Source organism: Oncorhynchus masou, chromosome 32 (assembly GCF_036934945.1).
Source record: "Oncorhynchus masou masou isolate Uvic2021 chromosome 32, UVic_Omas_1.1, whole genome shotgun sequence".
NCBI lineage: Eukaryota > Metazoa > Chordata > Actinopteri > Salmoniformes > Salmonidae > Oncorhynchus > Oncorhynchus masou.
In genome coordinates, this window is record NC_088243.1 from 55879763 (window position 1) to 55903280 (window position 23518).

At 44.2% G+C, this 23518-nt stretch overlaps 1 protein-coding gene across 2 annotated transcripts; it reads left to right on the top strand.

Moving 5' to 3' along the window:
* The first annotated feature begins 320 nt into the window (after positions 1-320).
* On the top strand, positions 321-23346 carry LOC135526254 (serine/threonine-protein phosphatase 2A 55 kDa regulatory subunit B gamma isoform). Of its 2 annotated transcripts, XM_064954450.1 has the most exons (10): positions 321-1016; positions 4113-4273; positions 7754-7851; positions 7992-8157; positions 8583-8695; positions 12801-12978; positions 15012-15176; positions 16878-17047; positions 21181-21272; positions 21427-23346. In XM_064954450.1, exons 2-10 carry the CDS (start codon positions 4192-4194, stop codon positions 21704-21706), a joined length of 1344 nt encoding a protein of 447 aa, XP_064810522.1. In that variant the 5' UTR covers positions 321-1016; positions 4113-4191; the 3' UTR covers positions 21707-23346. The 2 variants fall into 2 exon arrangements, with proteins under 2 accessions (XP_064810522.1, XP_064810523.1); XM_064954451.1 differs by lacking the exon at positions 4113-4273.
* Positions 23347-23518: the final 172 nt, after the last annotated feature.

Genomic DNA, 23518 nt, shown 5'->3' on the forward strand with positions numbered 1-23518 from the left:
CATCCATCCGCCACTATCTCTCTCCCTCCTCTCTCTCTCTCATCCATCCGCCACTATCTCTCTCCCTCCTCTCTCTCTCTCATCCATCCCCCACTATCTCTTTTTCATCCTCTCTCTGTCTCTGTCTCTCTCTCTCCCTCTTGTCTCTAATCACCTGCAGTCAGTGGTCATGCATATCGCAGCTCGTCTCTGATTGGCTGAGCTGGTAGGAGTCTATTCTGATGTGTCACACACGTACCACAACAGCAGGATAGAACCTCCCTCTCTCTCTCCCTCCCTCTCTCTCTCTCTCTCTCTCTCTCTCTCTCTCTCTCTCTTTCTACCTCTCTTTCTCCTGCACACACACAGGCTCTCACACTCACACATACGCCAAAGCTGACACTGCAGCAGAAAAATAGGCCAGCAGGATTTCTCCCCGGCTGTAGCGTAGCGTCAGAGAGGGACTCTATTGGCTGAGAGAGAGAAGGACGGTCTTCGTGGTTGCTCTGTCGAGGAGTACCCGACCAGAGGCAAAGGGCTGTATGTGTGTGTGTGTGTTAATGTGTTAGGTCCGTGTGTGTGTGAGCACCGCAGCAGGAGCAGCAGCACTGCAGATGCTGACTGAGTCCGGGGCTCGGCTCAACGCCTCATCCTCCCCTCCCCCCTTGGAGCATCGACGTGGAAAAGAGGATCCATCGCTCTCAACCTCTGTGTGTGTGTGTCAGTGAACGTGTGTGTGTGTCAGTGAACGTGTGTGTGGGTGTCAGTGTAAAAGCAGAGCTGGTGTGTCATCCACTGCTCTGCCAGCGTATCCGTGTCGTCGGCCCTCTCCCTGTCCCAGAATGCTTCGCTCTGCGCCCCTGTGCTGAGGCGGCGTTGGGCAGTATGGTGGCTGCGCTGGCCGGGACCCCCCCCACGGATCTAAGCTGCCCCCCCGGGACGGGCGCACACCGCACCCCTGCTGATGGGCGAGGACACTGACACCACCCGAACGCTCAACCACGGCTTCCTCCGAGACCACAACTATGTGACTGAAGGTAATTGCATTTTTATTTTTTTATTTTTATTAAACTAGGCAAGTCAGTTAAGAACAAATTCTTCTTTACATTGACGGCCTACCGGGGAACAGTGGGTTAACTGCCTTGTTCAGGTGCAGAACGACATATTTTTACCATGTCAGCTCAGAGATTCGATCCATTAACCTTTCGGTTACTGGCCCAACGCTCTAAGCACTAGGCTACCTGCCGCCCCAGGTAAGAGAGAGGGGAAGGGTTCAGTGCGCGCGTGTATGTGTATGTATGCGTGTGATCTAAATGTTGTATATTTTGTGTGTGTGTGTCTGTTTTACGACTGTTTATGTAAGTTTATGTGTGTGTGAGAGAATGATTTATTTTTTGTTATTATAGGATGGATCTCTAATCTTTTATAAGAGGATTTATGATATTTCATACAAGTGAAAGTCACTTATAGTTACTATAGTAGACCTAAACAGGGCCTGGAGCACTTCTCTCTCTCTGCTCTTTTCTTTTGTACTAATCTCTTTAAAATACAATATTTTCCCTCTATTCTCTCCTCCCTCTCGCCTGTCATCCCTCTCCATCCTTTAGCTCGGATCTCTCCTTTATTTATCTTTCTCTCTCTCTCTCTCTCTCTCTCTCTCTCTCTCTCTCTCTCTCTCTCTCACACTCTCTCTCTCTCTGTGGCTGTGTCAGTATGTGATACTGTTCAAGGCCACACCTTTACCATCAGAGCTCTGAGTCTGTCTATGTGTGTGTGTACAGTATGTTTGTGTGTGCAGGTTGGTGACTATTTGTATCTGTGCATTGTACATAGAGTACATGCATATCTGCAAGTGACTCATTAGTTTTTTTGGTCAAAAATGAAAGCACACCAGAAGTTTTTACTGAAATCTAACATTATTGTATTACATGCATCCAAGTCCCCTCTGACACGTTTAGCTCTAAACCCCCACGCCCTCTCTCTCTCTCTCTCTCTCTCTCTCTCTCTCTCTCGTTGTTGCGTTGTTGTTGAGTGTGCGTGGGCCGGCGGGCGGGCGGGCACCTGACCGTCGAGTGACGTGCGTCAGAACAGAGGAGGAAGTTGTCTGTGTTTCATCATGGTATCAGAGTTCCGGATTAGTCTTCCAATATCCCTCTGTACTCCTGTTAATCTGAACTATACACTGCTAATCTGGCGGGAACACTGGGCTGTTTTCACACAGCAACATTGTTCAGCAGCATGACTCTGAGAGGCAGAGATTATAATTCCAGACTATTAAGGGGTCGTGAGCCTTGCATGTCCCCGTCTAGATAATCCCATTACATCCTGCGTTTCTTTCTGCTGCTTATATAATTTTGTTTACACAGGACTGTGTGTGTGTGTTAGTGTGTATGAATGAACAATGTCTCATACAGGAGTGTGTGTAATACTACTGCCTCTGAAATACTTATTTCTCTGTGTGCGAATGGATACTGACTACTGTACCTTGTCTTTAACGAGGGTGTGTGTGGAACGTGTTTCCCATTGAATGCGCTCTGTCTTCCATACATCATCCATCCATCACCATGGAAACTGAACAGGAAGATAAACACGGTGGGTTCGGAGTGGCCTTGGGTGATTGACAGGTTAGCCCCGCCTTCTAATAATAGCCAAATTAATTAATCAAATCACAGCCAGTCACTGATTATTCACAGAGAATCGCTGATGAGCAGAAATACAGGCCTATGTGACTCCTATCCAGACAAAGAGGTGTAATGTATTAGCGGGACCATTCACCTAGTCCTCAAGCATACATCATAGTATTTGCGTACTATGATGGTAATATGGTATGTCTCTGAAAATCTTCAAGAGAAGAGAGTTTTATATATTATGGCGTATTACATATCATGGCGGTTTAGTATCTTTGGAGTGTAGAAATGAGTGTAGAAACACAGGAATAAACAGATCCCCGTAGTCCCAGGAGGATTAGGATGTTGAATGTCCCGGTATACAATATGCTTCAGCATCGTCCCCCTCCTCATCCACCCGACTCCATCTCTCCACTTCCCCCGGTCTTCCTCCCATCTAACCCTCTTTCGTCTATCCCTCCACCCCCTCTCTATTCTTCTCCTGACGTTACTCATTACATAGGCTCGTGATGAACAATTAACAGAACTATATTCGTCCCTATTCAATAACTTTTTGTCTGTGTCTGTGTCTGTGTTTATGTGTGTGTGTGCGTGTGCGTGTGCGTGTGCGTGTGTGTGTGTGTGTGTGTGTGTGTGTGTGTGCAGGGCTCCACATTTTTTTGTAGTAGTGTTTGTGTTTTTCTGTCTGTTACTGTATATACAGTATGTGTTTGCGTGTATGTCTATCTTTTAGTGTGTGTGTTTGCTGTACGTGTGTGTATGTATGTGTGCACACACAGCAGTGTATCTGTAGCAATGTCAGGATCGAGGCCTCTCCAGTCTCCAGGGGTTTTCTGCCCTAGGCGCAAAGAGGGGAGGATATTTCACCCCCTCACACTTTCCCCCTGTCCCCCTCCTCCTGCCCTATAGAGTTTTTCTCTCTCCCTGTACAGCACTCTCCTCTCCTCTCCTCTCCTCTCCTCTCCTCTCCTCTCCTCTCCTCTCCTCTCCTCTCCTCTCCTCTCCTCTCCTCTCCTCTCCTCTCCTCTCCTCTCCTCTCCTGTCCTGTCCTGTCTTGTCCTGTCCTCTCCTCTCCTCTCTTCTCCTGACCTTTGGCTGTGGGTGCCAGGACAGTGGTGGTAGGATGGTGAAACAGACATGTTAATGATAATGAAATCACCAATGATCACAAAACCATGACAACGTGCATGATTTGTTTGAATCAGTCACTACAGTACTAACAATGTCACCATTACTTTCATAGTAGTGCAGATGAAGGAAAGTAGATACTTTAGACATTTGAGATGCACCACAAGTCAACCTCCCTCCCTCCCTCCCTCCCTCCCTCCCTCCCTCCCTCCCTCCCTCCCTCCCTCCCTCCCTCCCTCCCTCCCTCCCTCCCTCCCTCCCTCCCTCCCTCCCTCCCTCCCTCCCCTCCCTCCCTCCCTCCCTCCCTCCCTCCCTGTGTAATCCCTTTGGATGGTTCTGATGCAGTGTAATGGAGACCCTACTGCCCCCCTCTTGCAGGGCTGCTCGTGGCTTTTGCCTGAAGAGCCCCGCCCCACCAGGCCCCGCCTCCTCCCCTCTCCCGGACTCCTCCCCCAGGATGTTGAACCCCATCCAGGTCCTGTGCTCCGACATCACTTCCCTCTCCCTGGAGCCCGAGCCGTTTGCCTCTTACACTGAAGGTGTGTTTATACTGTATACCGTATAAATGAATGACCAATGAATCACTTATTCAGATACATCGAGACCCAGAGCACTGTGTGTGTGTGCGTGCTTGTGTGAGTATGTCTATATGTCCGTCTGTGTGTGTCTTTGTGTGAGTGCGTGTACGAGGGACTGTCCATCTGTGTGAATATATGTGGGACTGTTTGTGTCGAGTGTGTGACTGTGTGTGTGTCTCTGTGTGCATCTGTCTCTGTGAGTGTGTGTATCTCAGTGTGTGTGTGTGTGTGTGTGTGTGTGTGTGTGTGTGTGTGTGTGTGTGTGTGTGTGTGTGTGTGTGTGTGTGTGTGTGTGTGTGTGTGTGTGTGTGTGTGTGTGTGTGTGCGTGCGTGCGTGCGTGCGTGCGTGCGTGCGTGCGTGCGTGCGTGCGTGCGTGCGTGCGTGCGTGTCATTGATTTCCTGAAATAGAGTTTGACCAGACGAACTCCAGTCTCACAGAGGACGTGTCTTTTCCTACACTCATTATTGCTGGAGTCAGTGCTGTAGGGCAGAGGACTGTTCCTGCACACACCTATCCATCCATTCCTCATGGGGTTATTAGACAATAGACAGTATATGATGGATTATGAGATGCGTATCTATGGATAATATGGATTCGGTATAGATATGGTATAGTTTTGACATAGAATCTAATCTTTGACATGTATAGGGGCTATATGAGTATATACTGTAGATAAATGACATATCAGAGCTCTCCTCTCTCTCTCTGTCTCTCTCTGTCTCTCTCTCTCTCTCTCTCTCTCTCTCTCTCTCTCTCTCTCTCTCTCTCTCTCTCTCTCTCGTGCTAATAAATCGTTTAGATAATCACGCATTTCCCTCTTTATTTTGGAGGGTGATGGAGTGTATGTGGACAGACACATACAAACACACAGCCCCGCCCACACACACATGTCCCCTGCTGGGTGTCGGGTTTGGTATTATTAGTTTGACCATGCTGTTAAGAGAGTGGTATTGGCAGTAATGTTTACCCAGACCAGAGATTGCTATAATTGGAACAGTAGGACGCCCCATCCTCCCCTCGTCCCCCTCCCCCCAAAAAACGGACGACCTACCCTCCTTATCGACCCTTCAGCACTTTGTGTCCGTGTTGGTGTGTGAGTCACAGTGTGTGCATTTGTGCTTATGTGTTGTTGTGTGAAAAGTATCTCATGATTTGGTTCTGGGGGCTGAGATTAGTGTGTGAAGGACACGTGTGTGCTTATGTGTTACTTTTGTGAAGGACATGTCCATTAGAGTGCGCGTTTGGATGTAACAGAGGAAGCTGGTGGGAGGAGCTTCACCACCGTTCCAATCATTCCAGCCATTACAATGACCCCGTCCTCCGACACCTCATCCTACCAGCCCCCACTGGTATGTCTGTGTGTGTACGGGGACAATGCGTGCTTGTGTATGTGCTCAGAGTGTAGTTAGGCGACGAGTCGGTCAGCACGGCCACTGTACCAGTGTTCTGGATCTCTGGGTCGGTGGGTCCTGATGGTAATTGAATGGGAGACCAGGCCTGCTATGACACCACAGGACACATCCACTCAGCTTCCCACTGCGCCACAGAGCCGTGATATGGACTCTGCAGGGACTCTGCACGGGGAGGGAATCTCTGCTTGGACCAACAGTGCTACTGCGGTGCACTTCCGTAGGGTCGGTGATGTGTGTCGCAGTGGTGAGAGAGAGAGAAAGTGCTCCATACTCCATCTAGCTACTGTATGTCTGCTCTCTGGCGATGCCTAGACGAGCTCGATGTGCTCGTGCTTGGAGAAACTGTACGTGCCGTGTGTGTGTGCGCGTGTACGCGTGTGCGCGTGCCTTGATGTGTGTGCTCTGAGATATATGGACGTGAGACCTACTGCGCATGTTCTGTGAGATCTGGGTGTCCTGTGCGTTGTGTGTGTGTGTTTGTGTGTGTGTGTGTGTGTTTGTGTGTGTGTGTGTGTGTGTGTGTGTGTGGCGGCCCATGCAGTGAGTTGCTGCGACGGCGCTCCAGATTTAATTTGGGCTGTTTGTGGGCTAGGTACGGCAGGCCCATTATGTCCCCCAGATTGATGATTCCTGCTTCCCCTGCTACTGTCTTCCTCTCCTACCGGGCTGCTGATGCTAGAGCCAGAACTCTTCAGCCTGTTGCCATGGCAACCCCATGCACGAGCAATACCCCCACTCCTCCAGTCCTACACTCCCCTGTGCACACACAAACACGCAAACACAAACACGCACGCACATTGCCTGACAAACAGTGGAGCAGAGAGAGAGAGGGAGTGAGCGAGAGAGAGAGAGACAGAGGGAGCGAGCAAGAGAGACAGAGAGAGAGAGAGAGAGAGAGAAGAGAGAGAGAGAGAGAGAGAGACAGAGAGAGACAGAGAGAGAGAGAGACAGAGAGGGAGCGAGCGAGAGAGACAGAGAGAGAGAGAGAGAGAGAGAGAGAGAGAGAGAGAGAGACAGAGAGAGAGAGGGAGGGAGTGAGAGAGACAGAGAGAGAGAGAGACAGAGAGAGAGAGGGAGGGAGCGAGAGAGACAGAGAGAGAGAGAGCGAGGGAGATAATTATTTTCATAACAGCAGTTCTGTTGTTATTTTCAGTACTATGATTTATGGACACTTTACTACTGGTTAATGGTTTATACACCGTTTATAAGCAGACCTCCTAATTCAAAAAAATGACCTATTCTCAATAGAACCAGTTAGGCTGTGTGCACCCTCAGTGGGGTCGGCTCCATCCGGATGCATCCATTTTTTTTAGGGGAAATGGAACGCGAGCCTGTGACGCGACTTCCGCTTCTGGGCGTTAACAAGGCGACACGCCGTCTTAACTCCTCCTCCACATCTACTGGATTGGTTGAACAGTGTAGAAGACAACCTCTACCGACAGTTTTCTTTTCTTTCTCTCGTCAGGCCATTCAAACTGAATCAGGCTTTCCACTGACTGTGAATACCACTGTAATCTAATGTCCGATTGAATCAGTCAGCGGTAAGTAAGAGATGCTTTCTGACAGGAAGGTCCCTGTCTGCTACAGCAGGCCTTCTCCTCCTCAGACTGGCCTGTGGTGTCTCTGAAAGACACTGGGACGGTCAGTGGAGTTCCGGAGGGTTAGGAGAGTTCACGTAGCAACATTCGCTGTTCACTGTTCAGTTTGTAGCTGGGCATCAGTGTTGTCGCAGTATGTCAGAAGCAAGCTTGGATAATAACACCTGTGTCTGATGTGAGATTGTCTGTGTGTGGGTGTACATTTGTGTGTGGGTGGGTTTAGTTCAATTTTATTCATTTATGTCGCTACTTGCTGCACTGTTGGGTGATGCTGCTTTACAGTGCCAGCTGATAATGAACAATTCATTATGGTGAATGTTTATCTTCGTTCCGTTTGCTTATAGCTACTCTTTCTCTCCCTTCTCCATTCTCTCTCCCTCCCATCTCTCCCCATCTCTTTCTCCCTCCCTCTCTCTCTCCCGTCTGCAGCTGATATCATCTCCACTGTAGAGTTCAACCACACTGGAGAACTCCTGGCCACAGGGGATAAGGGGGGGCGAGTGGTCATCTTCCAGAGGGAACCTGAGGTAGGTGCACACACACATAAAGCCACCCACGCAGACCTGGCACTGGGTGTGATCATTTGGGGTTCGGGTCAGTTTTTAAGCAACTTTGCGTGTGTGTGTGTTGGATCTAACTCTCTCTTTCTCTCTCTGTCTCGCTGCAGTGTAAGACAGAGCCGTACTCCCAGGGAGAGTATAATGTCTACAGCACATTCCAGAGCCACGAGCCGGAGTTTGATTACCTTAAGAGTCTGGAGATCGAGGAGAAGATCAACAAGATACGATGGCTGCCTCAGCAGAACGCCGCCCACTTCCTCCTTTCCACCAATGGTGAGGGACCTCTGCCTTTAGCACCAGGAAGCTATTAGAATGTTAGTGTAATAGCATGGCAATATCATCCATACAGTGTCAATGTATTTCCCATATGACCTGCTTCATACACTGGTAGATGGTCATAGTCTACATTGAATCTACCTATCCCTCTAGCTTTTTAACTGACCACAGATGAGATGATTTGAAACATATGATAGTTGATTGCCGTGTCTGTCTCTCAGATTAGATGGTTTGAGGCATATGATTGGTGAATTATCCTGTGTCAGACAAGGCTGTTTGAGGCATATGCTAGGTTCATTGTGCTGTCGGTCCCTCAGATTAGACGTCTGAGGCATATGATTGGCTGATTGCCCTGTCTGTCTCTTAGATAAGGCTATTGAAGTTGTATGATTGGTGTATTGTGCTGTCTGTCTGTCTATCAGATAAGACCATTAAGCTATGGAAGGTGAGTGAGCGGGACAAGAGGCCTGAAGGCTACAACCTGAAGGATGAGGAGGGCAGGATAAAGGACCTCTCCACTGTCACCTCACTACAGGTAGACTCATCTTATTTTCTCATCTTATCTATCTATCTATCTATCTATCTATCTATCTATCTATCTATCTATCTATCTATCTATCTATCATCTATCTATCTATCTTATCGTTATCATGTCACCCTGGACCTTTCTTTCTTTCTTTCTTTTTCTTTCTTTCTTTCTTTCTTTCTTTCTTTCTTTCTTTCTTTCTTTCTTTCTTTCTTTCTTTCTTTCTTTCTTTCTTTCTTTCTTTCTCTTCCTATTGTATCTATAGTGCCTTGCAAAAATATTCACCCCTTTGGTGTTTTTCCTATTTTGTTGCATTACAACCTGTAATTTAAATTTATTTGTATTTTTATTTCATGTAATGGACATACACAAAATAGTCCAAATTGGTGAAGTGAAATGAACAAATGTACTTGTTTCAAAAAAGTAAAAAGTAAATATTTAAACAGTATTCAGCCCCTTTGCTATGAAGCCCCTAAATAAGATCTGGTGCAACCAATTACCTTCAGAAGTCATATAATTAGTTAAATGAAGTCCACCTGTGTGCAATCTAAGTGTCACATGATCTAAGTATATACAGTGAGGGAAAAAAGTATTTGATCCTTTGCTGATTTTGTACGTTTGCCCACTGACAAAGAAATTATCAGTCTGTAAAAGGTTTATTTGAACAATGAGAGACAGAATAATAACAACAAAATCCAGAAAAATCCACGTAAAAAACGTTTTAAATTGATTTCCATTTAATGAGGGAAATAATTATTTGACCCCTCTCAATCAGAAAGATTTCTGGCTCCCAGGTGTCTTTTATACAGGTTACGAGCTAAGATTAGGAGCACACTCTTAAAGGGAGTGCTCCTAACCTCAGTTTGTTACCTGTATTAAAGACACCTGTCTACAGAAGCAATCAATCAATCAGATTCCAAACTCTCCACCATGGCCAAGACCAAAGAGCTCTCCAAGGATGTCAGGGACAAGATTGTGGACCTACACAAGGCTGGAATGGGCTACAAGACCATCGCCAAGCAGCTTGTTGAGAAGGTGACAACAGTTGGTGTGATTATTCGCAAATGGAAGAAACACAAAAGAACTGTCAATCTCCCTCGGCCTGGGGCTCCATGCAAGATCTCACCTTGTGGAGTTGCAATGATCATGAGAATGGTGAGGAATCAGCCCAGAACTACACGGGACAATATTGTCAATGATCTCAAGGCAGCTGGGACCATAGTCGCCAAGAAAACATTTGGTAACACACTACGCCGTGAAGGACTGAAATCCCGCAGCGCCCGCAAGGTCCACCTGCTCAAGAAAGCACATATACATGCCCATCTGAAGTTTGCCAATGAACATCTGAATGATTCAGAGGACAACTGGGTGAAAGTGTTGTGGTCAGATGAGACCAAAATGGAGCTCTTTGGCATCAACTCAACTCGCCGTGTTTGGAGGAGGAGGAGGAATGCTGCATATGACCCCAAGAACACCATCCCTACCATCAAACATGGAGGTGGAAACATTATGCTTTGGGGGTGTTTTTCTGCTAAGGGGACAGGACAACTTCACCGCATCAAAGGGACGATGGACGGGGCCATGTACCGTCAAATCTTGGGTGAGAACCTCCTTCCCTCAGCCAGAGCATTGAAAATGGGTCATGGATGGTTATTCCAGCATGGCAATGACCCAAAACACACGGCCAAGCCAACAAAGGAGTGGCTTAAGAAGAAGCACATTAAGGTCCTGGAGTGGCCTAGCCAGTCTCCAGACCTTAATCCCATAGAACATCTGTGGAGGGAGCTGAAGGTTCGAGTTGCCAAACGTCAGCCTTGAAACCTTAATGACTTGGAGAAGATCTGCAGAGGAGTGGGACAAAATCCCTCCTGAGATGTGTGCAAACCTGGTGGCCAACTACAAGAAATGTCTGACCTCTGTGATTGCCAACAAGGGTTTTGCCACCAAGTACTAAGTCATGTTTTGCTGAGGGGTCAAATACTTATTTCCCACATTAAAATGCAAATGAATTTACATTTTTGACATTAGTTTTTCTGGATTTTTGTTGTTGTTATTCTGTCTCTCACTGTTCAAATAAACCTCCCATTAAAATGATAGACTGATCATTTCTTTGTCAGTGAGCAAATACTGTAACGGCGTTCTTCGTTTGTCGAAAGAGAGTCGGACCGAAATGCAGCGTGTTGGTTACTCATGTTTTTAATAGAACAAATGACGATACATGAAATAACAAAAACAACAAACGGAACGTGAAAAACCTATACAGCCTGTCTGGTGAACACTAACACAGAGACAGGAACAATCACCCACGAAATACAAAGTGAAACCCAGGCTACCTAAATACGGTTCCCAATCAGAGACAACGAGAATCACCTGACTCTGATTGAGAACCGCCTCAGGCAGCCAAACCTATGCAACACACACCCCTAATCAGCCACAATCCCTATAACTAAAAAACCCCACTAAGAAATACAACAAACATAAACCCATGTCACACCCTGGCCTGACCAACTAATTAACTAAAACACAAAATACTAAGACCAAGGCGTGACAAATACTTTTTTCCCTCACTGCATACACCTGTTCTGAAAGGCCCCAGAGTTTGCAACACCACTAAGCAAGGAGCACTATGAAGACCAAGCTCTCCAAACATGTCAGGGACAAAGTTGTGGAGAAATACAGATCAGGGTCGGGTTATAAAAAATATCTGAAAATTCCCACGGAGCACCATTAAATCCATTATTAAAAGATGGAAAGAATATGGCACCACAACAAACCTGCCAAGAGAGGGCCTCCCACCAAAACTCACGGACCATGCAAAGAGGGCATTAATCAGAGGCAACAAAGAGACCAAAGATTACCCTGAAGGAGTTGCAAAGCTCCACAGCGGAGATTGGAGTATCTGTCCATAGGACCACTTTAAGCCGTACACTCCACAGAGCTGGGTTTTACAGAAGAGTGGCCAGAAAAAAAGGCATGTGGGAGACTCTCCAAAAGGCATGTGGGAGACTCTCCAAAAGGCATGTGGGAGACTCTCCAAAAGGCATGTGGGAGACTCTCCAAAAGGCATGTGGGAGACTCTCCAAACATAGGGAAGAAGGTACTCTGGTCAGATGAGACTAAAATGTAGCTTTTTGGCAATCAAGGAAAACGCTATGTCTGGCGCGAACCCAACAACTCTCATCACCCTGAGAACACCATCCATGATGTGGGATGTTTTTCATCGGCAGGGACTGAGAAACTGGTCAGAATTGAAGGAATGGTAAAAATCCCAGTGGCCAGATGTGCCAAGCTTATAAAGACATACCCCAAGAGACTTGCAGCTGTAATTGCTGCAAAAGTGTCTCTACAAACTATTGACTTTGGGGGATTGAATAGTTATGCATGCTCAGGCTTTCTATATTTTGCATCTTCAAAGTGGTAGACTTGTTGTGTAAATCAAATGATGCAAACCCCCCAAAAATCTATTTTAATTCCAGGTTGTAAGGCAACAAAATAGGAAAAAGGGGGTGAATACCAAGGGGGTGAATACCTTCGCAAGCCACTCTATGTTCTGTATCTACGTCATGTCTGTGTTACATGCACACACACACATACACAGACATGCATGCACACACACACACTCACTCACACACGCACACATTCTAGGTCAGACAGCATAAGTAGGTCAGTGGTGCGTTTATAAAAGTGGGTCATTGGCACAAGGTTTATGTATGTTTGTCTGCTTGGCAACAGTAAATACTGCCAGCTGTTATGGCCAGAGAAAATAACAGACTATTGTTTCCTCCACAAGTGATAATATTATATTTTTACAGGTATTCCTAATGGTTATATCTCTGTGGTTTTCCATTTGTGCTCTCTTTAAAGATACAATTATTTCAAAGCTCCCATTTTGGACAAATCTTGATTCTATGAATGTAAAACCTTATTTGATCTCATAATTTGAGTCTACTCCCCACATAGTACATTTCTCTGTGTTTTCAGACTGTATCTTCTGTGTTGTATTTTCAGACTGTATCTTCTGTGTTGTGTTTTCAGACTGTATCTTCTGTGTTGTGTTTTCAGGCTGTATCTTCTGTGTTGTGTTTTCTGACTGTATCTTCTGTGCTCTGTCTAGGTGCCGGTGTTGAAGCCCATGGATCTGATGGTGGAGGTGAGTCCTCGGCGTGTGTTTGCCAACGCCCACACCTACCACGTCAACTCCATCTCCGTCAACTCCGACCACGAGACCTACATGTCAGCTGATGACCTGAGGATCAACCTCTGGCATCTGGGCATCACTGACCGCAGCTTCAGTATCCTTTAGATCAGACAATTGGTCAGAAAACACACACACACACACACACACACACACACACACACACACACACACACACACACACACACACACACACACACACACACACACACACACACACACACACACAGATTGCAACCGAACACACACAGTGATGTGGGGGAGGGGAACGGTTGCCGAGGAGTGAAAATGCAGCTTAATGAATTATTAAAACTGTTCCATGAATATTTCACTCCTTTTCTGGATTATAGTGCGGCTGAATAGAACACACACACTCCTCGCCCCAGACAGGATTTGCGTTGCTACAATTCAGAAACATTTGAGATTATCCTCCCACTACCTCAAGAGGTGTGTATGTGTTTAATAGTATATGCATTGATATCAGTGTGTTTATGCATATAATTTTGAATATGTACTGCATGTACAGTACCAGTCAAAAGTTTTAGAACACCTACTCATTCAAGGGTTTTTCCTTATTCTTACTCTTTTCTACATTGTAGAATAATAGTGAAGACATCAACACTATGAAATAACACACAAGGATTCATGTAGTAACCAAAAAAACATGTTAAACAAATCAAAATATGTTTTAGATGTTAAATTCTTCAAAGTAACCACCATTTGCCTTGATGACATCTTTGCACACTCTTGGCATTCTCTCCACCACCTTCACCTGGAATGCTTTTCCAACCGTCTTGAAGGAGTTCCCACATATGCTGAGCACTTGTTGGCTGCTTTTCCTTCACTCTGCAGTCCAACTCATCCCAAACCATCTCATTTGGGTTGAGGTCAGGTGATTGTGGAGGCCAGGTCATCTGATGCAGCACTCCATCACTCTTTTTCTTGGTCAAGTAGCCCTTACACAGCCTGGAGGTGTGTTGGGTCATTGTCCTGTTGATAAACAAATTATAGTCCCACTAAGCGCAAACCAGATGGGATAGCGCATCGCTGCAGAATGCTGTGGTAGCCATGCTGGTTAAGTGTGTCTTGATGGTTTTTACGACTGCACTTGAAGAATCTTTCAAAGTTCTTGAAATTTTCCGGATTGATTGACCTTCATGTCTTAAAGTAATGATGGACTGTCGTTTCTCTTTGCTTATTTGCGCTGTTCTTGCCATAATATGGACTTGGTCTTGTACCAAATAGGGCTATCTTCTGTATACCACCCCTACCTTGTCACAGCACAACAGATTGGCTCAAACAAAATTCCGCAAATTAACTTTTAACAAGGCAGACCTGTTGACTACCTCATTCCAGGTGACTACCTCATGAAGCTGGTTGAGAGAATGCCAAGAGTGTGCAACGCTTTCATCAAGGCAAAGGCTGGCTACATTGATGAATCTCAAATATAAAATATATTTTGATTTGTTGAACAATTTTTTGGTTACTTTATGATTCCATATGTGATATTTGTAGAAAAAAGTAAAAATAAAGAAAAACCCTTGAATGAGTAGATGTGTCCAAACTTTTGACGGGTACTGTATGTGTACTATTTAATTTTACTTGGCAAGTCAGTTAAGAACAAATTCTTATTTTCAATGACGGCCTAGGAACAGTGGGTTAACTGCCTGTTTGAACTTGCAACCTTTCGGTTATTAGTCCAACGCTCTAACCACTAGGCTACCCTGCCGCCCCGGCACAAATACACAAAATCAAATTAGTATGTATGCTGTATTATATTGTATATTATATTATAAACTGGGTGTTTTGAGCCCTGAATGCTGATTGGCTGACAGCCGTGGTATATCAGAACGTATACCACAAATCATTTATTTTACAGCTCTAAGTTGGTAGCCAGTTTATAATAGCAATAAGGCACCTTGGGGTTTTGTGGTATACGGCCAATATACCACGACTAAGGGCCTGTATCCAGGCGCTCCGCATTGCGTTGTGCATAAGAACAGCCCTTAGCCGTGGTATATTGGCCATATACCACACCCACTCATGCCTTATTGCTTAATTGTTTAATTATTATCACAATGTGTGTGTATACAGTACTCTCTGCTGTAGTCCTGAGCCCCTGTGCCCCAGACATTGTGGACATTAAGCCAGTGAACATGGAGGATCTGACAGAGGTGATAACAGCAGCAGAGTTCCACCCTCACCACTGTAACCTGTTGGTCTATAGCAGCAGTAAGGGAACTCTACGGCTCTGTGACATGAGAGAGGCCGCACTGTGTGACAAACACTCCAAACGTGAGTACTCACACACACACAGACATAGACATACAGACAGACATGGCCTACCATCAGACACACACACACATTTTGTTTTTCTATCCTTGTGGGGACCTAAAATTGATTTCCATTCAAAATGAACTCTAACCCGTAACGCAAACCCTAGCCCTAAACCTAACCCCTAACCCTAATTCTAGCCCTAAACCTAACCACTAACCCTAATTCTAGCCCTAAACCTAACCACTAACCCTAATTCTAGCCCTAAACCTAACCACTAACCCTAATTCTAACCCTAATTCTAGCCCTAAACCTAACCACTAACCCTAATTCTAGCCCCAAACCTAACCACTAACCCTAATTCTAACCCTAAACCTAACCACTAACCCTAATTCTAGCCCTAAACCTAACCACTAACCCTAATTCTAGCCCTAAACCTAACCACTAACCCTAATTCTAATTCTAATTCTAATTCTAACCCTAAACCTAACCACTAACCCTAATTCTAGCCCTAAACCTAACCACTAACCCTAAACCTAACCACTAACCCTAATTCTAACCCTAAACCTAACCACTAACCCTAATTCTAGCCCTAAACCTAACCACGAACCCTAATTCTAGCCCTAAACCTAACCACTAACTCTAATTCTAACCCTAAACCTAACAACTAACCCTAATTCTATCCCTTAACCTAACCACAAACCCTAATTCTAACCCTAAACCTAACCACGAGCCCTAATTCTAACCCTAAACCTAACAACTAACCCTAATTCTATCCCTAAACCTAACCACGAACCCTAATTCTAACCCTAAACCTAACAACTAACCCTAATTCTAACCCTAAACCTAACCACGAACCCTAATTCTAACCCTAAACCTAACAACTAACCCTAATTCTATCCCTAAACCTAACCACTAACCCTAATTCTATCCCTAAACCTAACCACTAACCCTAATTCTATCCCTAAACCTAACCACTCACCCTAATTCTAACCCTAAACCTAACCACTAACCCTAATTCTAACCCTAAACCTAACCACTAAGCTTAAAATAGACGTTGACCTCATGGGAACATAGGAAATGTCCCCACTCGGGACAACAAGGATAGTAAATTATTTTACTATCCTTGTTGGGGCTTTTAGGTCCCCACAAAGATAGAAGAACCAACCAACACACACACACACATACACACACTTTAACTACTTTATTTGAATCCACCAATCAAATTTACATTAAAAAAGGATCCAAACATTTAAAAGAATGTTTGTAGTTTTGTCCTTGTGCTGTTAATGTTCTATATTATGTCATGTTTCATGTTTTGTGTGGACCCCAGGAAAAGTAGCTGCTGCTTTTGCAACAGCTAATGGGGATCCTAATAAAATACATTAACAAAAGGTCTCGGTATGCAATGCACTCAAGAGTACAGAAAGCACCTCTTTCTCCAAACAGCTAGGCTGCCCACGACAGCTGTAACAGAGCCCTACCTAGCCAACTGCTTCGCCTTAGTTTTTGGCAGACCCGCAATCTGGAGGCCGCACGCACGCACGCCTGCCCGCACGCAAACACACATGCACACACACACACACACACACACACACACACACACACACACACACACACACACACACACACACACACACACACACACACACACACACACACACACACACTACCCCCACCTTTACCCCCAAACACTCACCCCCCTCTCCTCTCCTCCTCTAGTGTTTGAGGAGCCGGAGGACCCCAGTAACCGCTCTTTCTTCTCGGAAATCATCTCGTCTGTGTCGGACGTGAAGTTCAGCCACAGCGGGCGCTACCTGCTGACCAGAGACTACCTCACCGCCAAGGTGTGGGACCTCAACATGGAGAACAAGCCCCTGGAGATATATCAAGTGAGGAGCCCAACTTCACTATCAGCACAGAGACATAGACAGTATAGTATTACTATCACAGAGACATAGATAGTATACTATTACTATCACAGAGACATAGACAGTATACTATTACTATCACAGAGACAATATACTATTACTATCACAGAGACATAGACAGTATACTATTACTATCACAGAGACAGTATAGTATCACTATAACAGAGACATAGCCAGTATACTATTACTATCAGAGACAGTATGCTATTACTATCACAGAGACAGTATAGTATTACTATCACAGAGATATAGACAGTATACTATTACTATCACAGAGGCAGTATGCTATTACTATCACAGAGACAGTATAGTATTACTATCACAGAGATATAGACAGTATACTATTACTATCACAGAGACAGTATGCTATTACTATCACAGAGATATAGACAGTATACTATTACTATCACAGAGGCAGTATGCTATTACTATCACAGAGACAGTATAGTATTACTATCACAGAGATATAGACAGTATAGTATTACTTTCACAGAGACAGTATGCTATTACTATCACAGAGACAGTATAGTATTACTATCACAGAGACATAGACAGTATAGTATTACTTTCACAGAGACAGTATAGTATTACTATCACAGAGATATAGACAGTATACTATTAATATCACAGAGACATAGACAGTATACTATTACTATCACAGAGGCAGTATGCTATTACTATCACAGAGACAGTATAGTATTACTATCACAGAGATATAGACAGTATACTATTACTATCACAGAGATATAGACAGTATATTATTACTATCACAGAGACATAGACAATATACTATTACTATCACAGAGACAGTATGCTATTACTATCAGAGAGACAGTATGCTATTACGATCACAGAGACAGTATAGTATTACTATCACAGAGATATAGACAGTATAGTATTACTATCACAGAGACAGTATGCTATTACTATCAGAGAGACAGTATGCTATTACTATCACAGAGACAGTATGCTATTACTATCACAGAGACAGTATAGTATTACTATCACAGAGACAGTATAGTATTACTATCACAGAGACATAGACAGTCTACTATTACTATCACAGAGATAGTATGCTATTACTATCAGAGAGACAGTATAGTATTACTATCACAGAGACAGTATAGTATTACTATCACAGAGACATAGACAGTATAATATTACTATCACAGAGGCAGTATGCTATTACTATCACAGAGACAGTATAGTATTACTATCACAGAGACATAGACAGTATAGTATTACTTTCACAGAGACAGTATAGTATTACTATCACAGAGATATAGACAGTATACTATTAATATCACAGAGACATAGACAGTATACTATTACTATCACAGAGGCAGTATGCTATTACTATCACAGAGACAGTATAGTATTACTATCACAGAGATATAGACAGTATACTATTACTATCACAGAGATATAGACAGTATATTATTACTATCACAGAGACATAGACAATATACTATTACTATCACAGAGACAGTATGCTATTACTATCAGAGAGACAGTATGCTATTACGATCACAGAGACAGTATAGTATTACTATCACAGAGATATAGACAGTATAGTATTACTATCACAGAGACAGTATGCTATTACTATCACAGAGACAGTATAGTATTACTTTCACAGAGATATAGACAGTATACTATTACTATCACAGAGACAGTATGCTATTACTATCAGAGGGACAGTATGCTATTACTATCACAGAGACAGTATGCTATTACTATCACAGAGACAGTATAGTATTACTATCACAGAGACAGTATAGTATTACTATCACAGAGACATAGACAGTCTACTATTACTATCACAGAGATAGTATGCTATTACTATCAGAGAGACAGTATAGTATTACTATCACAGAGACAGTATAGTATTACTATCACAGAGACATAGACAGTATAGTATTACTATCACAGAGACAGTAGGCTATTACTATCACAGAGACAGTATAGTATTACTTTCACAGAGATATAGACAGTATGCTATTACTATCACAGAGACAGTATGCTATTACTATCAGAGAGACAGTATGCTATTACTATCACAGAGACATAGACAGTATACTATTACTATCACAGAGACAGTATAGTATTACTTTCACAGAGATATAGACAGTATGCTATTACTATCACAGAGACAGTATGCTATTACTATCAGAGAGACAGTATGCTATTACTATCACAGAGACAGTATGCTATTACTATCAGAGAGACAGTATGCTATTACTATCACAGAGACAGTATAGTATTACTATCACAGAGACATAGACAGTATACTATTACTATCACAGAGATATAGACAGTATACTATTACTATCACAGAGACATAGACAGTATACTATTACTATCAGAGAGACAGTATGCTATTACTATCACAGAGATATAGACAGTATACTATTACTATCAGCACAGATACATTAACCTAATGTAGCAGCCGTAAAATAAAGGCCTGAAACTAGATCCCCTACATACTAGTCTTGACGAGAAGACAAAAAACTGAGCCGGGGGGGGGGGGGGTTCTTTTCTGCACTGTTCAACCAATCCAGTAAATGTGGAGGAGGAGTTAAGATGGAGTGTCGCCTTGTTAACGTCCAAAAGCAGAAATCACGTCACAGGCTCTCTTTCCAGAGACCACAGAGACGTAGACAGTGTGTGTACTGTTACTATTAGCATATACAGTAAAGCTATGCGAGTGCATTGTGCGAAGCAGACGTGGGTCAAATATGTATTGACATATTATTAGGATTGTGGAAACTGTCGAATAAGCCATGCATTGATGTCAGTCGGGGAGATCTGTCTGAAAATGGAATTGGATGTTTTCGGAGCTCAAGTTGCTGGGCTCTCATATGCATGTGTGTGTAGCGTGTGCTACACATGTTTAGCCTCTGGGCCTGAATGTCAATGCCTCTATACATACATAGGGTCTACTACCACTCATGTTGCTGATAGCAACTTCATTGAGGAAAAGTTGTACTTTCTATGACTGTGATATGTGGTTGTCTCGCCTAGTTCCCTTAAGATGAATGCACTAGCTGTAGGTCAACCTGAATAAGAGCGTCTTCTAAATGACTAACATTGGAAATGCACTGTGTATGTAACATCTGCACATGTTGTGTATGATACACGTGTTCCTGTATGTTCAGTGTGTGTTTAGCATGATTAAGGAAATAATGAGTGCACATGATAAGTGTGTAGTGTGTCTATAGGTGTGGGTGTGTTGTGTGCCCGCGTAGTGTGTGTGTGCATGCGGGTGAGGCATGCTCTGCCGTGCAGTCAGGAGTGGGTGGTTAAGATGCGCTGGTGCTATTTATAGCCAGGAGCTCCACTCATAAACTGCACTGGGAGAGGAGGAGGAGGGGGGGGGGATACCTTACTGAGACCTACCCATATCTGCAATGCAGCAAGGAGACAGAGAGAGAGGTGGGAGATGGGTGGGAATGAGGGACTCTCAAACTCTGTATTTCCTAATTTGGCTGTGTTCATTCAGGTATTCCCTCCATTGAAATTAATTGGGAAAGGGAGGGGAGGGAGAGAGAATGAGGGGGAGACAAAAATACTAAAAGGTCCAAAAGGAAAGAAATGGGGGACTGGAGAGTGGTGAGTTGTCAGGGGAGAGAACAGGCAATGTTCACTTTAACACAACATATTTTCATCGGTCAGCGAGAACGGTATGGAAACAAACATGTCAATATGGTTTGATTTACAACCAAACTGTGAACATGGTTTGGTCGTAGAGGGATTGACCATGAATTGAACGTTGACCCTATGCAGAGAATCCATTAAGCTTAGTATGTATAAAGATATCATTGTACATTTCACGCCCTTGCATCACCATGCACAGAGAGACAGAGACAGAGAGACAGAGAGAGAGTGTGTGTGTCCGTGTCCCCTAAATGGATTTGATTACAACGTGGTTCAGTAGTTCTCCACATTCTCAGAATGAATATCCTGTGTTAACATTAGTTGACAGAGCTGTCTGTGTGAGTACTATGCCGTGGATTCTGTGTCCGGTCTGTGTGTGTGTGTCTGTGTTGGCTGTGAGCGGTGTGTTGATTAAATCTTGGTGTGTGTTCCTGCAGGTGCATGATTACCTCCGCAGCAAGCTGTGCTCCCTTTATGAGAACGACTGCATCTTCGACAAGTTTGAGTGTGCCTGGAACGGCTCAGACAGGTAGGCCAAGAGTGTGTGTGTGTGTTTGTTGCCCTTGCCGTTTTTACTACCCCTTTAATTGTTCAGGGAGTGAATGTGTGTGCACTTTGTGTTCAGAGTGCATGAGGGCAGAATTGGGCTTCTAGAGTCTTTTCTATCCGTCCCCCTCTCCCAGTGTGATCATGACGGGGGCCTACAACAACTTCTTCCGGATGTTTGACCGGAACACAAAGCGTGACGTGACCCTGGAGGCGTCCAGGGAGAGCAGTAAGCCCCGGGCCGTTCTCAAGCCTCGCCGCGTCTGCCAGGGTGGGAAACGTCGCAAGGATGACATCAGCGTGGACAGCCTGGACTTCACCAAGAAGATCCTGCACACGGCCTGGCACCCCACGGAGAACATCATCGCCATCGCTGCCACCAACAACCTGTACATCTTCCAGGACAAATTCAACTAGGAGATGCACGGCCGAGAGAGGGAAAGCGCAGGAGGCTGGAGACAGACACACACACTCCAGACGACAGGGCGATACTGTGGAGACACACTCCAGAGTGCTCAGTCCCTGCCTCCCACACTTCCAACTAATGAAGTCCCCCCCCTGAAACACTGGATGGACCCACCTCGCCCTAGGGCCAAACAGGGGGAGCTGAATTACCTAATGAGAATGATGTTGGTTTATGGTTTCTCTTAGTCTTAATCATGGATGTGTTGACCTCTGGATTGTGGCTGATCTGATTGTGTTTGTTTCGCTATTGGTCGTTTTTTCATTCCGAGGGATTGACCTCTCGGCAGGAGGAGCTTTTACATGATGTCTGTCTTTTTCTGTTCATCTGCCTCATCCTCTTCTTCCTCCTCCTCTTCTCTCCATCTGTTTCTGTACGTTTGTGCTCAGTTCAACCCCCCAGTCCCTCTCCTACACTCTTAGAAAAAAGGATTGGGTTCCAGGTAGAACCCTTTTGGGTTCCATGTAGAACCCTCTGTGGAAAGGGTTCTGCACGAAAGCCAAAGTGGCTATACCTGGAACCAAAAAAAGGTTATCCAAAGGATTGTCCTATGGGGACAGCCAAAGAACCATTTTAGGTTCTAGAGTGTTTCTAAGAGTGTACAGTCGGATTTGATCCTTGACGTTGGTGTAAAAAAAACCTTTGTGGTTCCTGGTGGTGACTATCGTGGAAACAGAACGTTTGCTGGATGTTTCAAGTTTTATTATAGTTTTTCACAGTTAAAATCACCAACTCACATATTTTTGTAAATTTTCGTTAATGATGGTGGTAATATGGATGGTGATGATAATGACCGTTATTGGTATACGTATAACAGTGACATGTCACAGTTGGACTTGGGTTCCACTAGGCTGTCTGTCACAGCTTGGTGACATTTACTTGTTTCTGTTGATTGTGGACACTGCTGGGGATCTCGGCGGTGTCGTGTGCCACTTTGCAATGAAACACAATAAAGCAAAAACAAAGTCCAACAATCAAGCAAAAAAAATAATATGCTGCATGATGAACAAAAATGATGTGTTTATATACATTTACTGGCTGCCTTTCTAATCATAAACAGGCTGTAAAAAGGCTTCTGGAGCTCTGCCTCTACACAGCACTAGTTACCATAGACAACAACAACGAGCTCCTTTTGTTTGTGTTTACAAGACACAAAAAAGCATGTTTAACAGTGTTCGGGTTTTTACGGTGTACATTTGAAATGAAGCCGAAATAAAAATCAGTTAAAAATTAAAAAGAAACTGAACCAGAGGAATTAGGTTTGTTTTATCAGCGTTGTTATCTCGACCTTTAAAAAGGGGCTGATCGGTTTGTTTCGTATCAATATGTCCCAGAGCCAATCATCTGTAATGATGATGCTGTCCATGACAATGTGAGAGAGATTATTGCACCTCTTCTCTCCAGCAATTGCATTTATATATGTTTGGAAACACCGGTCACTTGTGTTTGATTCCATGTCCCGCTGCCCTGGCATTGATTCACATCTTCCTTTTTTTGTTCACGTATTTTCAAGAAGAGAAAGTCAAATGAACAATTATAAATATGTTAATATGTCCCCCCCCCCCCCCTGAATAAAGATTTCAACAAAATTGCATCCTATGGGTTAGGCTGTGGTGTGTCTGTTAAACGTCTGCCACTGCAGCCAAATCAATTCTAATATGACCACTATTCAAATCGCTTTTCATTCATGTATAGTGCTTAAAGTATTAACTGCTGTCTGCGTACTTTGTAGATCCAACAGTCTTCATATGGCTCAATAGATTTGA

Coding starts and splice junctions, on each gene's coding strand:
- LOC135526254 (XM_064954450.1), top strand. CDS start 4,192: ATGTTGAACCCCATCCAGGTCCTGTGCTCCGACATCACTTCCCTCTCC. Junction 4,274..7,753: donor GTTTGCCTCTTACACTGAAG/GTGTGTTTATAC, acceptor TCCCGTCTGCAG/CTGATATCATCTCCACTGTA. Junction 8,696..12,800: donor CCACTGTCACCTCACTACAG/GTAGACTCATCT, acceptor TGCTCTGTCTAG/GTGCCGGTGTTGAAGCCCAT.